Source organism: Vipera berus (genome assembly GCF_964194415.1).
Source record: "Vipera berus genome assembly, chromosome: 1".
NCBI lineage: Eukaryota > Metazoa > Chordata > Lepidosauria > Squamata > Viperidae > Vipera > Vipera berus.
In genome coordinates, this window is record NC_138202.1 from 2,875,745 (window position 1) to 2,892,902 (window position 17,158).

At 47.5% G+C, this 17,158-nt stretch overlaps 1 protein-coding gene across 11 annotated transcripts in view; it reads left to right on the plus strand.

Moving 5' to 3' along the window:
• Nucleotides 1–17,158, plus strand: part of LOC308676817 (galectin-9-like) — a 74,866-nt gene that overhangs the window by 41,353 nt on the left and 16,355 nt on the right. For 7 of the 11 annotated variants that reach the window (XR_014028368.1, XM_081342847.1, XM_081342846.1 and 4 more), the window contains 9 exons: nucleotides 309–397; nucleotides 734–944; nucleotides 1,511–1,645; nucleotides 7,642–7,730; nucleotides 8,448–8,658; nucleotides 9,219–9,353; nucleotides 10,666–10,754; nucleotides 11,081–11,279; nucleotides 11,944–12,069. Coding sequence is in view for 8 of the 11 variants with exons in the window: in XM_081342847.1 (XP_081198973.1) it covers nucleotides 309–397; nucleotides 734–944; nucleotides 1,511–1,645; nucleotides 7,642–7,730; nucleotides 8,448–8,658; nucleotides 9,219–9,353; nucleotides 10,666–10,754; nucleotides 11,081–11,279; nucleotides 11,944–12,069 (1,284 nt within the window). In the remaining 3 variants the exon portion in view is untranslated. Of the gene's footprint in view, nucleotides 1–308; nucleotides 398–733; nucleotides 945–1,510; nucleotides 1,646–7,641; nucleotides 7,731–8,447; nucleotides 8,659–9,218; nucleotides 9,354–10,665; nucleotides 10,755–11,080; nucleotides 11,280–11,941; nucleotides 12,070–17,158 lie in introns of all 11 variants that reach the window. The other 4 variants (XR_014028369.1, XR_014028370.1, XM_081342853.1 and 1 more) reach the window with 3 other exon arrangements.

A 17,158-nucleotide genomic window follows, 5' to 3' on the forward strand; every position in this document is an offset into this window, starting at 1 on the left:
TTTTAAGTCTTAGTCTATAAGCAGGTACGAGGTGAATCATGCAATGATCAGAGTGTCCCAGAGTGTTCCAAGACTCTGCCTTCTAGCTAGTCTCGCTTAATCTATTGATCACCCACAAAGTTAAAGCAGCATCAGTCTTTTGCTGCAATTCTGGGGCTTCCTCCACAGCTTTCTTCCTCTGCCACGTTGCAGAGATTAATCCTTAGTAGCGACCCTCTCAGGAGGTCTTTGTTTGACTTGGCTGGTTCGAAAGTCAAAGTTGTGTTCTGCAGTGAAGTCAGTTTAGTTCACCATTTTCTGTCTTCCAGGCTCTCCCTTATGCTCATTCTGTCCCTAGTGGACTTCATCCTGGGATATCTGTATATGTGCAAGGCACAGTGCTCAACAACAGCAAAAGGTAACATTCTTTTGGGGGTTCACAGGAAGGATAAGGTGCCACCTTACTCAAAATAGTAATAATAAGACTATTGTGTTGCTAAGGGTGTTCATCTGATTCAAATTCGAGGTTAAAGCTTTTCCAGATTCTTCAAATAGTTCCACATCCTGCTTCTTGCAATTCCAACTAAGCCATGAGGGCTAGGAATTTGATTCTTCTCTTCAAGCAAAAATGCAGGAACGTACAGATTCTAGCTTCGGGGCAAAGAAAAAAAAGGGAGGATGAGCAGAATTGTATTCTGAGACTTCTGCACTTCTCATTTAATTTTCTTCTTCTTTTTTCCTCTCTCTCTTCCAGCGACTGGATGAACTTCAACGTGGACTTTGCATGTGGCGAGAATCAGGGGGGCGACATTCCCCTCCACTTCAACCCTCGGTTTAATGCAGGGAATGTTGTGCTCAACACATTTCAGGCTGGCCGGTGGGGACATACAGAGGGTCATCAGATGCCCTTCCGAAAGGGTGAAGATTTTGAGATCATCTTCATTGTCTCTGAGGCTGGATATCAGGTTGGTATCCTTTGGGACTGCAGGCGCATCTTCATTCACTCCCCCCACCCACCCACCCACAGAATTCACCTGGAATTCTGGAATGAACCATAAATGTATTTAATACCAATTTTCCCAATTTCATATCTTCCAGATGGGTTTAGGTGATGTACAGGTAATCCTTGTTTAGCGAACACTGGGACCAGCAACTTAGTGTTTAGGTGATGAGGTCGCCAAGTGAAAACGTGACCGTGTTTATGATCGAACTTCAGCTTTTCTTTGCTTTACTGTGTTGTAAAGGTTGTAAATACCAGGACTGGTCACAAAGTTACTATTTCATCACTGAAATAGTCACTAAATGAGGACAGGCAATAGCTGAAGGGAAAAAAACCCATTTTGATCCAGGGGAGGGGAAAAAAATTTGGTATTGTTGAAATGAAGGCTTCTCCCTTTGCACATGTACACATTTTGACTCTGCTCAGCTTTGGGGTGGGATGTGTTCCTGGCAAAAATGAGCAGGTTTTTCATGCAAACAAAATGTATGGTCCCAATTGAGACTTGATCCCTTCGGGTTTGCTCTCTGACAGATCCTGGTGAACAAGAAGCCCTTTTGTACCTACAAGCATAGAATTCCACCACAAAGCGTGAAGTTCATTAAGGTGAAAGGAAATCTGGAGCTGAACTCTCTGAATGTGACCAGAGGACCAACAACACAGAACATGGTAAGTGTAATATATTGGCCTCAACTGTTGAAATCACTTGCTTAAATAATTGCTGTACTTAAGTGCATAATTGCTTAATGGTTTCTGTTAGTGCAACCCAGGCTGTCTGTCTCCAAGCTGATAATTATGCTTGGGGTGGGAAACTGTTACTTTAAACCTATTGGTTGCCGCCTAGAGGCGAACTGCATATATAGCTGTTCAGCAGCCTGTAGGGCTGCTTCTGTTGTGACTTAATAAACATGCTTGCTGTTTCAACACTCTGCCTCATCAATGCCTAACCAAACTAAGAACATAACAGTAAGCAGTGCTTTTTTTGTAAAAGAAAAAGGTGCCAGAACTCACACATGTCATACAACCTGCCTTGCCTACCCTACAAGGTTCCATCCAAAAAAGGTGCCGGAACTCCATTCTGAGCGTTCTATGAGAAAAAAAGCCCTGACAGTAAGCATTCGATATTGACAAGTCAGTATGTCCTGATCCTTGATCTTCCTTTGGGAATTGATTCTGTATTTGCTCACTTTCTCTTTCTCCCCTCAAATTCTCCTTCTCGTACATCTTCCTTGACCCCTAAGAATGGCCTCCCTCTCCTGGCTCCTCAATTGTCTTGGCTTACAACTCTGCAGGCTAGCAAAAGTAGCCATCCTAAGATGGACCAGCAACTGAACAGGGATAAAATTTATCCCAGGCCAGGTTCCAATGCCCCAGTTAGAATGTTTATGGTGGTAATTTCCTGTTGATCAGACCAAGTGGGCAGGGCTCGGATGTTTGCGAGACAGGTCTTTGTTTCATGGTTGTTTCTTGGGAAAGTTCACAGAAAAATGCAAGTGGTGAGAACGTTGTCTCTGAGCTTAGACAAAATGCCCCTTGGTTGCCGCAGAGTTGGTGGGAAAATATGGATGGAATACAAGACTGAAGTCAACCCATCAGCCTCACAAAGTAGAGCCGACTAAGAAACCAATGCACTATAGCTCAGGACTAGCTTTATTGTAACTGCTCCAGTCACAGTGTCTTGCAAATCTGCATTTTGCATGAAAGAGGAAGAAATAAAATTTATGATCATAGATTACAGCAAGAAGAGAATAATGTTGCAAGCACCAAGTAAGAGGTAAGTTTACAATTGCAAACAAACAAATTGTTGTTGTTAGCTGCGAAGTCATGTCTGACCCATCGCGACCCTATGGACAACATTCCTCCAGGCCTTCCTGTCCTCTACCATCTTCTGGAGTCCATTTAAGCTCACGCCTACTGCTTCAGTATGGAAGCTATTCCTTTATGTTTTTTCTCCTTTCCTTTCTATTTTTTTTCCCTTTTCTGTTGCTGTATTAGCTTTTTCTATGGTTTCTTTCTCCTCTTTTTCACATTTCGTATTAGTTTGCATTCATTTTATCTTCTTTTAAAACATATTTAATAAAGTTGTATATTAAAAATGCATAAAAAGGAATCTAACCCATCTGAATTTGCTTTCCCCTCCCTTTATCTTTGGTGAAATAGGTGCGGCTTGTCTGAGACGCTTTTCACATGACTTTCTCAGGCCCCTCTTATTTATTTATTTATTTATTTTAATTCCATTTATATCCCGCCCTTCTCCGAAGACTCAGGGCAGGTTACAAGCTTAGCAGTAGCCTTCATTCTGTGTATATGCCTGCTTATTAGGGCTTTCACACACACACCCCAAGCGGCATTATTACAAAGTCAGCTTAATTGCCCCCAACAATATTTGCCTTGGCAGTGGCTCTTCTGTGACAGTATGTGGCCATGACCTTAGGAGACAGGAGGAAGATCCATAGACTAGGCAACACTCAGATAAGAGGCAGTTGAGTCTAGAGAAGCAATGAGGATGGGGCAGATGTCTCAGAAGGGACCTTCCTTAGTTCCTCGGACTGCAAAGGCAAGGAGGGGACAGATGCAGTTTCATGTAACCCTGCAAGTAAAGTTGAAGCTACTCTCAAAGACCATTCACAGGCTACATCTGGTGCAGAATGTGGAGGCGCAGGCACTTCTTGGGGCTCCAAGAATGGCCCATGTAACATTACTGTTCTGTAAGTTACACTGGCTGCTGGTCTGCTTCCGGGTGCAATTCGAGGTGTTGGTGTTGGTAATCACCTTTAAAGCCCTTCATGGCATATGTCTTGAAGAACTGTCTCATCCTACTGCAATTGGCCCACCCAACCTAAATTGTGCAGGGGAGGCATGCTACGGGCCTCTTTGGCTCAAGTATTTTGCTGCTGGGTTCCAGGTGAAGGACCTTCTTGGCCATTGCACCTGCCCTCTGGAACAGAGGTCCCCAATCTTTTGAGCACCAGGGACTGGTTTGTGGAATGAGTCTTTTTTCTGCAGACCAGAGTGGGTGTGGTTTCATGTACTGCCTACATCCCACAGATGGGGCTTTGCTTGTTTGCGCGGACCAGTTTCTGACATGGCATGGTCTGGTGCTGATCCACGGACTGGGGGTTGGGGACCCCTGCTCTGAAACATCCTGTCCCCTGGAGAAAGGTAAACTTCAACCCTCCTGATCTTTCGAAAGAGCCTAAACACTGGCTCTGCCAGTTAGCTTGGGATTACTATTGGGGCGCTTCACAGTGGAGATGTTTGATAGATTAACAACAGATCTCTCCTCTCCCCCCACCCCCACATACACATACACCTTGCTCCTACTCTCCTCATCTTTAATTGGGCCACAGTGTTTGGCATTTTGTATTAACTTATTTATCTCTTTTAGCTTATACAGTTTTTATCCTTTATGGTTGTAACCCACCCCAAGTTACCCTGAGGTAAGATGGGCAGCCAATACATTTTACAAACAAACAAACAAATTAAAGATAGTACACCTAGCTGTGCTTCTTGTATGGACTATCTTGCAAAGCTGGCATCTTCCTCTCTTTTTGCTTTAAGGCAGTCCCTCTCTCCATGGAACACAGTTGTGGGGGAAGAATAGTGAAAGAACAGTAACCTCTATACCTAGGCAAAGATTCCCACCACACACACACTTTTTTAACAATCCATACCATCCATACAACCAGAAAATTCCTAAGCTGGCTTGGAGTTAGAGCTAATTCCATCCAATGAAACTTTTTGCTTGTAAGATCTGCTGGAGTTGGTGCAAAATTCATAAAATCTTGTAAATCCAGATTAAATTAAATTTCCTGGTCAAATATCGTTTAATGTATGTATAGCAGAAGTTTACTTCTGATATGTTACTAGAACTCCCATCATCCTGTCTGTGGTCTGGGCTGGGTAAGAATTCTGGAACTTGGGGGCCAACATGTTGGAAGTACCAGATTCGATTGGACGGGGGGCTGTCCATGGGATGTGGCTCATGGGACTTCCCCACCTTGTCCAGGAGATACTGAGGTGGCAATGCAATTGGTAGATGGTGTTGTTCTGTTCCAGCCTACGACCGGCCCTGTTGGAATGTCAGGGACAACCCCTTTTTTATATTCAATAGGCTGGAATTAAGCCAACCAAATTTATTTGCAAAAACTAAAGAAAACAGTTCAAAACAGAGTTAAACAAATACAGACCGAGACTATATCAGAAGCTCTTCAAACGGTTGCCTTCAGCAACCAGCACCTCCCACACATTCCCCTTTTAAACAGCAGTCTCAAGGCGTGGCTTCTCTTTGCCTTCTCCCAAGGTGCCTCATTGCTTTCCTTTGTTCACTTCTGCTAGTCTGCCTCCTGCTTCGAGTGTCCCTGAACAGAGCCAGCTGTGGATCATCTTCTTCCAATCTTTCAGGCTCACACAGCTGGGTCTGAGGAGGAACAAGACGGGAGGGGCCTGGCTGAGAGCTCTGCGGTGCATCAGAACTTTCCTCTGCAACCAAAGGCTCTCCAAACCCCTCCTCCTCCTCCTCTTCAGAATTGTCTGACTCAGCTGCCGAAACCACAGGCTGACGCTGAATCACAACAGGTGTGGCCTCTACCTCTCAGGACAGTTGGGCTGATGCCACCTCCACACCTTCCTTCCTCTGTCATGTTGGGGGATTAATTCTTAGCAGAGGCCCTTAAGTAGGTATTGGTTTGGTGTTGGTTTGACTCAGAAGCCACATGGAAAAGATGTTGCAACTCACAGGTTGTGGTCGACATTTGTAGCTACTACCTTTACTGTATGTTGAAATCATCCACCAATGCACTTCCGGGTTGAAAGGATTAGCCATCACTGTGTTCCAAGATGTGTCCAAATGGGCTCCCTTCATGTACCTGGTATTTTCCTATCGGTGGTACCTATTTATCTACTTATTGAACTGCTAGGTGAGCAGTTGTGTCACCCTTAGTCCTTCTCTTTGTTAGACTAGACATACCGAGTTCTCTCAATTGTTAATCATATGGTTTAGCCTCCACAGATCTGTATGTTCTTTGTTGCTCTTCTCTTCACTCTTTTTAGGATCACACACACACACACACACACACACACACACACACACATATATATCCAGAATTTGATGCAGTATTCTCACCAGTGCTGTATAAAATGGTACTATCACTTCATGTGATCTTGAAACTATCCTTACAGTGATGTAACCTAGGACCGCATTAGCTTTTTTGGCTGCTGCAGCACATTGCTGGCTCATATCTAAGTGGTGGTTTACTAGGACACCTAGATCCGTTCACAGTTTCTGTTACTGAGCCAGGAACCACCTCTTCTACATCTGTGCCTTTCATTTTTCTTGCCCATATGGACCTTACTTTTCACATGACTGAATTGCACTTTGTTGGACAAGGCACAGTGTTCAGGTCAGTCAAGTTCCTTCTGAATCTTGAGTCTATTTTTTTTTATTTGTATACCGCCCTTCTCCCGAAGGACTCAGGGCGGTGAACAGGGCACATATAAAAAATACAGAATACAAAAATTAAAAAGAATTAAATAGTAGCCCAGCTAAAACAATCAATAACAATATAAAAATCCCCATTAAAACCCCAACATATCCCCCATCAGGCCAGGCCGGCTTGTTCAAATAGATGGGTCTTCAGACCACGTCGGAAGGAGCAAAGGTCCGGTGCCGTCCGGAGCTCGACGGGCAGCTGATTCCATAAAGCCGGAGCGCCCACAGAGAAGGCCCTCCCCCTGGGGGCCACCAGCCGACATTCTCTGTCCGGAGGCACCCTGAGGAGGCCCTCTCTGTGGGAACGCACAGGGCGGAGAGAAGTTGACACTGGCAGCAGGTGGTCCCCAAGGTACTCCGGACCCATGCCATGTAGGGCCTTAAAAACCATTACCAGAACCTTGAATCTCACCCGGAAGACAACTGGTAACCAATGCAGCTCGCGGAGCAAAGGTGTAACATGGGAGTACCGGGAGACTCCCAAGACATCTCTCACGGCTGCATTCTGTACCAGCTGGAGCCTCCGAGTGGTCTTCAAGGGAAGCCCCATGTAGAGAGCATTGCAGTAGTCCAGACGAGAGGTCACGAGCGCATGAGTGACCGTACACAGGGCATCCCGGTCTAGATAGGGCCGCAACTGGTGCACCAGGCGAACCTGGGCAAAAGCCCCCCTAGTCACAGCTATTATTGAAAGAGTTTGCTATTCCCCCAGCTTGGTGTCATTTGCAAGTTTCATAAGTTCCCCTTCTGTCGACTCACATAGATCATTTGTAAATACCTGATAAGATGCCGGCATTTAGCCAGTTTTGCTCAATTCACTGATCACCTGATAGAGTTAGAGAAGAACTGGTCCATGGTGCACTTCTGGTGCTTTCCCCACACCTTCTTTTTGCTGCCATGTTGGGGGATTAATCCTTAGTAGAGGCCCTCTCAGGAGCTTTTTGTCTGACTCAGAAGCCAAACTGAAAGGGACAAGTTGTGGTTGGCTGGTTCAAAAGCCAAAGTTGTTTTCCATGTTGGGGGATTAATCCTTAGTAGAGGCCCTCTCAGGAGCTTTTTGTCTGACTCAGAAGCCAAATTGAAAGGGACAAGTTGTGGTTGGCTGGTTCAAAAGCCAAAGTTGTTTTTTTTGCGGTAAAGTCATTGATTTGGTTCATCATTTTCTGTCTTCCAGAATCTCCCTTATCATCATTCTGTCCCTGGTGGACTCCGTCCTGGGACATCTGTATATGTGCAAGGCACAGTGTCCAAACACAGCAACAGGTAAAGTTCCTTTGCGGCCTCACAGAAAGGACAAGATGCTACCTTATTCAAAATAACAGTAATAAGGGTAAAGATACAAAGAACAGCTGCAAGACCCGGGTTTGGCTAGTCTAAAGAAAAGAAGAAATATGGGAGACATGATAGCAGTCTTCCAGTATTTGAGGGGCTGACACAAAGAGGAGGGGGTCAAACTATTCTCAAAAGCACCAGAGGGCAGGACAAGAAACAATGGTTGGAAGATGACCAAAGAGAGAAGCAACCTGGAATTAAGGAGGAATTTCCTGACAGTGAGGACAATCAACCAGTGGAACAGCTTGCCACCAGAAATCGTGGGCACTCCCATCACTGGAGATTTTTAAGAAGAGACTAGACAGTCAATTGTGTGAGATGGTATAGGTTCTCCTGCTCAAGCAGGGGGCTGGACTAGAAGACCTCCAAGGTCCCTTCCAGCTCTACTCTATTCCATATAATTCAAAATCTATGCCAAGATTAAAGCTTTTCCAGATTCTTCAAATAGTTCCTTGTCCTGCTTCTTGCAACTCCAACTAAGCCATGAGGGCTAGGAATTTGATTCTTCTCTTCAAGCAAAAATGCAGGAACTTACAGATTCTAGCTTCGGGGCAAAGAAAAAAAAAGGGAGGATGAGCAGAATTGTATTCTGAGACTTCTGCACCTCTCATTTAATCTTCTTCTTCTTTTTCCCTCTCTCTCTTCCAGCGACTGGATGAACTTCAACGTGGACTTTGCATGTGGCGAGAATCAGGGGGGTGACATTCCCTTCCACTTCAACCCTCGGTTTAATGCAGGGAATGTTGTGCTCAACACATTTCAGGCTGGCCGGTGGGGACACGCAGAGGGTCATCAGATGCCCTTCCGAAAGGGTGAAGATTTTGAAATCATCTTCATTGTCTCTGAGGCTGGATATCAGGTTGGTACATGTGACAGAAGCTCCTTTGGGAGCCTCTTTGTTCCCCCTCCCCTCAGAATTCACCATTTGTCTGGAATGAACCGCAGAGATATTTATTACTGACTTTCCCAATTGCATATCTTCATATCTTCCAAGTGATGTACTGGTAATCCTTGTTTAGCGACCACTGGAACCAGCAACTTGCTCATTAAGTGATGAGTTCGCTAAGTGAAAAACGTGACTGTGTTTTTGATTGAACTTCAGCTTTGCTTTGCCATACTATCCTGTCAAGGTTGTAAATGACAGGATTTGTTGCAAAGGTACTGTTTCATCACTGTCCTAATTGAAAACAGTCACTTAAATAACTGAAGGGAAAATATTTTGGTCCAGGGTAAAAAAAATGGGTATTGTTGAAATAAAGGCTTCTCCCTTTGTACATGTGCACATTTTGACCTCTGGTCAGCTATGGGATGGGATGGGTTTCTGGCAAAAATAAACAGGTGTTTTTTGTTTTTTTTTCATGCAAGCAAAGTGTATGATCCGAATTGAGACTTGATCCCTTCGGGTTTGCTCTCTGACAGATCCTGGTGAACAAGAAGCCCTTTTGTACCTACAAGCATAGAATTCCACCACAAAGGGTGAAGGTCATTAAGGTGAACGGAAATCTGGAGCTGAACTCTCTGAATGTGACCAGTGGACCAACAGCACAGAACATGGTAAGCAAAGTTACTATTTCAATGCTGACAAGTCAGCACCTCTCGATTCTTGATCTCTTTTGGGGAATTGATTCTGGATTTTTTGGATTTGCTGGATTTGCTCAATTCCCAAACTCAGTCTCCTCCAATTGACCTTCTCGTACATCTTTCTTGACCCCTAAGAATGGCCTCCTGTTTCTCGGTCCTCAATTGCCTTGGCTTACAACTCTGCAGGCTAGCAAAAATAGCCATCCTAGGATGATACTATGACCAGCAACTGAACAGGGAGAAAATTTATCCCAGGCCAATGTCCCGCTTTCCCCCCTTGTAGATTCCACAAATCAGTATTTCTCAACCTGGCAATTCTAAGATGTGTGGCTTCAACTGCCTGACAGGCTTAGCAGACAGTTGCACATCCTTAGTAAGAAACATGGATAGCCAGGAAGTGTGCAATGTCTGAACAAGGCAACCTTCCTCTTCAATCAGAAGATTAGAAATCTGTCACGTGTGCTTTTTCCACTGAAAAGCCAGACTCTGCGACACGGAGTGATAACATATGAAACACCTAGAAAAAAGTTGGGCCAAGACCACGGTGGATTTTTTGCCTTGGTACAAATTACCTTTCTAAGATTTTGCACAAACAAAGGTAAGAGTGGAGTTCAGAGCAACAAAGATGATCAGGGGACCGGAGGCTAAAACATACAAGGAACGGTTGCTGGAATTGGGGATGTCTAGTTTAATGAAGAGAAGGGTGAGGGGGGACATGATAACAGCCTTCCAATATCTCAGGGGCCGCCACAAAGAAGAGGGAGCCAAGCTATTCTCCAAAGTACCTGATGGCAGGACAAGAAGCAACGGATGTAAACTAATCAAGGAAAGAAGCAACCTAGAACTAAGGAGAAACTTCCTGACAGTGAGAACAACTAACCAGCGGAACAACCTGCCTCCAGAGGTGGTGAATGCTCCAACACTGGAAGTTTTTAAGAAGAGACTGGACAGCCATTTGTCGGAAATGGTATAGGGTTTCCTGCCTGATCAGGGGGTTGGACTAGATGACCTCCAAGGTCCCTTCCAACTCTCTTATTGTTGTTGTTGTTGTTGTTTGTCCTGATGCAGGTTTCACACACACACACAAACACAAACACACACACAAAAACAGATGCAGAAAGAGAGGGTTTCTGGGTCAATTATCAATTTACTACAAGGTTGAACAGAATTGGAAGCCAGATGGAAAGGCTGCTTCAAGGCACAGGTTGTGGTTGGCTGGATGAAAAGTCACAGTTGTGTTTTGCTGTAAGGTCGTTGGCTTGGTTCATCATTTTCTGTCTTCCAGGCTCTCCCTTACCATCGACCTGTCCCCGGTGGATTCTATCCTGGGAAGTCTGTATATGTGCAAGGCACAGTGCCCCAAAACAGCAAAAGGTAACATTCCTTTATGGGCTTACGAGAAGGGCAAGATCTACCTGTCTCAAAATAATAGTGATAAGATTATTATGTTCTAAGGATAAATTATATAATTCAAATTGTATGCCGAGATTAATGCCCTTCTTAATTCTACTTCCTGCTTCATGCAACTCTGACCAAGTCCTGAGGGCTAGGAACTTGATTCTTCTGTTAAACCAACAAAGAGCATCCTACGTATTCTAGCTTCAGGGCCAAGGAAAAAGGAAGGGGCAGAACTCTACCCTGAGATTACTGAGCCTGCCAATTAAATTTTCCACTTGTTTTTTCTCCTCCGTCTCTTTCAGATTCGAGGTGAACTTTGCCTGTGGCCAGCATGATGGGGCGAACATTGCCTTCCAGTTCAAGGTTTATTTTAATTGGCAGAAAACTGTGCTCAACACGTTTCGGGCTGGCAGGTGGGGACATGAAGAGCATCATGAGATTCCCTTCCTAAAGGGGGAGGATTTTGAGGTCATCTTCATTGTCAAGGAGGCCAAATACCAGGTTAGCACACAGCAGAGGCTACTTTGAGACTGCAGGTGGCCCTTCATTTTACACCCCCTCCCAAGAATTTCGAGTTTCTCTGGAATGAACCATAAATACTGTACTGACTTTCCCAACTTCATATCTTACAGATACTATTTAAGTGATGTACAGGTTTGTCCTCGTTTAGTGACAACTGGGACCAACAATTCAGCCATTAGGTGTTGAGGTCATTAAATGAAATCCTGACTGTGTTTATGATTGGCCTTCAGATTTGCTTTGCTTTACGGTCCTGTGAAACTTTCAAATTATTATTATTTTTTTTAATCCCATTTATATCCCGCCCTTCTCCGAAGACTCAGGGCGGCTTACAATCTAAAGCACAATGTGCTTAGCAATATGCCAGGATTGGTTGCAAACTTAAAATTTCAACACTGTCGAAATGCAGCCAGTCACTAAATGAGGACACCGGCTTGTTCCTGAAGGGAAAACGGATATCAAAATAAAAGTCTCTCCCTTTTTTACATGAATACATGTTGACTTTTTTTTTTTGACTCCTCTATGTCCTGTCTGCTCAGCTTCGGGATGGGATGCATTCCTGGCTAGAATAAACAGTTTTTTTTCCTGCAAAGGAATTGTATGATCTCAATTGAGACCTGATCCCTTTGGCTTTTTCCTCTGAGAGATCCTGGTGAACCGGAAGCCCTTCTGTATCTACCTGCACAGAATCCCACCACAAAGTGTGAAGGTCATCAACGTTGAGGGACAAGTGGAGCTGCAATCTCTGAATGTGAAAGAGACGGAGAACATGGTAAGCGTTCGGTATCGACAGTGGTTTGTCGGCAGGAAGGACAAGGGAGACGCGTCTTCGTTAACAGGTTTATTTAGTCAGCCCGGACAACGGGAACGGTAAACAACGTGCTTATATAGGTAGCTGTCTAACGGGACAGCAAATCAGCTGGGCGCATTTTTCCCTCCAAGACAGGGGGCCAATCAGTCAGCTGTTAGGGCAGAAATTTCCCCAGCGACAGCGCTTAGCAGGTAACTAGGCAGGGAATCCTGTCAGCTGGTTTTGGCGGGCGGCCGGTGTTTGACAGCTTGTCGCCGCGACTGCGCATGCGCCAACTTTGACAGCTCGCGGCGGCCGCCGGGGGTTGCCGCGAGTTTGACAGATGAGTGGTGAATGCGCATGCGTCAGTATTTGACAGCTCGAGGCTGCCGCTGTGGGATAGCCGCGGTTTTGACAGCTCGCGGCTGTGTGCGCATGCGCGGCGTTTGACAGCTGTCAAACGGCCGCGTGTGCTTGCGGGAGCGTCTGCGCATGTGTCAGATTTGACAGCTGTCAGTGCGGCCGCGTAAATGCGGCCTATGACAGCTGTCATTATGGTTTGCAGAACATTGCACCCCTTTCCCCCCCCCTTGAACTGAACAAGGTAATTTAATTTTAACTTTTAACAGTGTTAGAACTTGTTGGCGCATTCCCGGCCCATTCGAAGTCCAGTAAGTATGCTGGCGGCCTTTTCTGTCGCGTGGATCTGCGAGGTGAAGGTTTCTCCATTGTTGCGGGGGCTTCCTCGGGAGGAAGGTCGGCTGGAGCGGGGACATTCTCTGGGTGAACGGTGCTGGGGGGTGCAGGATCTTCCGCCGCTGTTTCTGGCGTGGAGGTGTTGGGGGGTGACCTGGGTCGGAGTTGATCTGCATGTCTCCATAGTGTGAGTCCCGAGCCAGCATTGATGGTGTATGACAGGGGCCCGGTTTGATCGAGAACCACCCCCTGGGTCCATTTATCCCTTCCCCCATAATTTCGGGCCCAGACATTTTGTCCCTTAGAGAATGTTTTGTGTGGCAAGGTGTTGGTTTTTTCGGCCGCTGGTCTGTCTGGGTGCAGTCTGTCAAGTCGAGTGACTAGTCGGCGACCCCATCTTAGTTCTGCTGGGGATTTACCGGTGGTGGACACGGGAGTGGAGTGGTGAGCGAGGAGGAAGCGGGCGAGTCGACGGTGCCAGTTTCCGACGATCATTCTGCGCAGAGAGTCTTTGGTGGTCTTTACCATGACCTCTGCAAGGCCGTTGCTGGACGGGTGGAACGGAGCCGATGTTGCGTGTCTAATACAGTTCCTCCTCGTGAAGATCTGGAAATCACGGGAGGTAAATTGAGGTCCGTTGTCAGTGATTATGACATCTGGTAGACCGTGGGTGGCAAAAACTCCCCTTAAGGCTTGAATAGTGGCCTCTGATGTGGTGCTTGAAACCGGGAGAACCTCCAGCCATTTAGAGTAACTATCTACAATAATTAAAAATGTTTGTCCCTGGAACGGTCCTGCGTAATCGAGGTGGATGCGGGACCAAGGATTGGAAGTGGTTTCCCATTTGTGGACTGGGGCGTGCGGAGGGGAGGGTCTGGTTTGCTGGCAGAGATAGCAGCCGGCTACATGCTGCTCGATGTCCCTGTCTAAGGATGGCCACCAGATGTAGCTGCGTGCCAGAGCCTTCATTTTTGAGATGCCAGGGTGGCCCTCATGTAGTGTTTGGAGAACTTTAGCTCTGTGGCATGAGGGGATTATTACCCTGCAGCCCCAAAGGATGCAGCCTAAATGTGTTGAAAGCTCTTGTCTTTTTGCAAAATAAGGTTGGATCGAGGGTGAGGGGCAGGTTGATTGCCAACCTGATGTGACCCATGAGAGTACCCTGCTGAGGGTGGGGTCCCTGGTTGTGGCAAGTGCGATGTCTTTAGCTGTTACTGGGCATTCAGTGAGTTCTTGTATGGCCAGGACTTGGCCGGCTGGGGCTGGATCAGGGTCTATTTGGGGGAGTGGGAGCCTGCTAAGGCCGTCTGCGTGGGACATTTCCTTCCCAGGTTTGTAGATTAACTGATAGGAGTAGGCAGAGAGGAATGTCGTCCAGCGAAGCATTCGCGGGGATAAAATTTGCGGGGTTTGGCGGTCCCATGTGAATATGCCCAGGAGAGGTTTGTGGTCCGTATAGATTGTAAAAGGTCTGCCGTAGAGGTAATCATGGAATTTTTTAATTCCAGCCACAATAGCCAGGGCTTCTTTATCTATTTGCGCGTAATTGCGCTCGGTTTTCGAAAGTGTCCTTGAGTAGTAAGCGATTGGGGCTTGCGTGCCATCGTTAAGGGAGTGGCTGAGGACTGCCCCGATGCCATAAGGTGAAGCATCGCAGGCGATGCATAGAGGTTTGGTTTCGTTGTAGTGCGATATGGTTGTATCGCTGGAAAGTAATTGTTTTAGCTGTTTAAAGCTGTCATTGTGAAGTGGAGTCCACTTCCAGGGGGCCCCTTTGTCCAGGAGCCTATGAAGGGGTTCTGCTATTGTGGCTTTTGCGGGTAGAAATGAATGGTAGAAATTCAGGAGCCCTAGGAATGCCTGGAGCTCCGTTTTATTTTTTTGGGGGGGTGCGGCTTGTATTGCCTGTATTTTTGCGTTGGTGGGGTGAATGCCCTTGCCGTCTATTTTGTACCCCAGGAATTCTGCGGAGGGCACTCCGATTGAGCACTTCTCACGTTTTAATTTTAAGCCAGCTGCGCGGAATCTCGAGAGGACTTCGTGCAGCCTGGTTGCTAGGGACTGGGTGGAATCGCCCGCGATGAGGACGTCATCAAAATACGGGCAGACTCCGGGGATGCCTTTGAGGGTGCGCTCCATGACTTCCTGGAATATTCCAGGTGCCACGGAGATGCCAAATTGGAGGCGGTTCACTTTGAACGCCCCTCTGTGCGTCACTATGGTTTGGGCTTCTGCGGTTTCCCTGGTTACAGGGAGTTGCAGGAAGGCATGTGCCAAGTCTAGTTTGGCGAAAATGGAGCCGGACCCTATTTCTGATAGAACATCTCTTACTGACGGAACTGGGTACGCATGCGGGTTGAGTGCGCGGTTGAGGGTCGCTTTATAGTCTGCGCAGATTCTGACGTCACCATTGGGTTTGACAGGTGTCACTATGGGGGTTTCCCAAGTTCCGCTGTCAGTGGGTTCTAGGACTCCTAGTTTGAGCAAGCGGTCTAGTTCTCTGTCTATTTTTGGTTTTAGGGCGAAGGGAACTTTCCTGGCTTTTATTCTAATTGGTCCGACCTCTGGTTTGAACTTGAGGTCGATGGGGGGGCCATTGTATTTGCCCAGTGAGCCGTCAAACACATCCGCAAATTTTTTGCAGATAGTATCTAAAGAGTCGGTTTGGATGCGGTTTGTTCCCTCGAGGCGAATGCCTAATGCCTCAAACCAATCTAGTCCTATTAAACTAGTTCTTGGTTGCTTGGTTATTTGGGCTGTTAAGTGGCCTGAGAATTTTTTAAAATCGACTTTCAGGACGGCTTGTCCCCTTAAATCTATTTGCGCCCCTTGAAAATCTGCCAGCAAGACCCTGGAGGGTTGGATAGGAATGCGGTGATTTGTTTTGGTGGCTATCTTTTGGAGGGTGTCTCCTGACAGGATTGAAACGGAGGATCCTGAGTCGACCTCCATTTCACAGGGGATTCCCTGTATTTTGCCCCACGTCCTAACTTTGGCTCTGGGGATGTTGTTAGCGGGGGTTTTTGTTAAGGAGCATATGGACCCTATGACCCTTGGTTGAGGGCGGGGAGGGACTGTCCTACCTGCGGGGATCTCGTCAAGGTCGTGGAGGGTCTCCCGGTTTAGGCTGCGACATGCTGATCGGATGTGGCCGGTCTTGCCACAGCCGTGGCACTTCGCGTTCCTAAACCTGCAGGTGGCTCGGGCATGGCTTCCGCCGCAACTGGCACACTTTGCTCTGGCGTTGGTCTGCGGCTTCTTCGTGTTGGGGCCCGATTGTCGGTCTTGGTTGCGGCTCCTTTCCCGGCCGGCGGTCATCCGGTTGAAGCGGGAGAGGATCGCATCGACCCCGGATTCGGGCTCCGGCGGCCCCTGGCCGAGCTCCCTGGCCTGATGGACAGAGTTGCCCGGGTTTTCGCCAAACGGCTCGATTTCGTCGCGATGGCTATCTTCGTATGCCATTATCTCCAGCGTGAGCTCTGCGAGGTCCATTGTGGGCTTCGCCACAAGTTTCCTCTGCAGGCGCGGGTTCTGGAGACCGGCGATAACTTGATCGCGGATCCGGTCCTCCAGGTCGGGGAAATGGCATTTGCGGGCGGCGTGCCTGACGGTCGCGATGAAAGCGGTGGTGGTTTCACCCGGCTGCTGCTTCCGTCGGGCGAACGAGAGCCGCCAATACAGTTCGGACCGCCTTGGCACGAAGTGTTTGCTGAGGCGGTCCGTGAGCTCGGCAAACGGAATGGTAGTGACCGGGTCCGGGCTGCAGAGGCCAACGGCGATATCGTACACCGCTGGCCCGCTCAGGCATAGGAGCGCGGCGGCCTTGTGGCGGTCCTCCGTGATCTTATTTACAAGGAGGTACCCCTCAACCTGGCCCAAATGCGACTCCCATCCTTCAGGGTGCCGGACGTCGAACTCCCTTATGTGTCCTAGGGCTGCCATTCCGGGTCCGCGGTACTTTGGGCGCCTGGTAGGTTGGCTTGTCCGGTCAGTGACTTAGCAAGTGACTTCAGCGGTTGACCGGACAGCAACACTCCTGGCCCGTGGCTTCAGCTAGTACCGGGATCCCACCCTCGTCGCCAGGTGGTTTGTCGGCAGGAAGGACAAGGGAGACGCGTCTTCGTTAACAGGTTTATTTAGTCAGCCCGGACAACGGGAACGGTAAACAACGTGCTTATATAGGTAGCTGTCTAACGGGACAGCAAATCAGCTGGGCGCATTTTTCCCTCCAAGACAGGGGGCCAATCAGTCAGCTGTTAGGGCAGAAATTTCCCCAGCGACAGCGCTTAGCAGGTAACTAGGCAGGGAATCCTGTCAGCTGGTTTTGGCGGGCGGCCGGTGTTTGACAGCTTGTCGCCGCGACTGCGCATGCGCC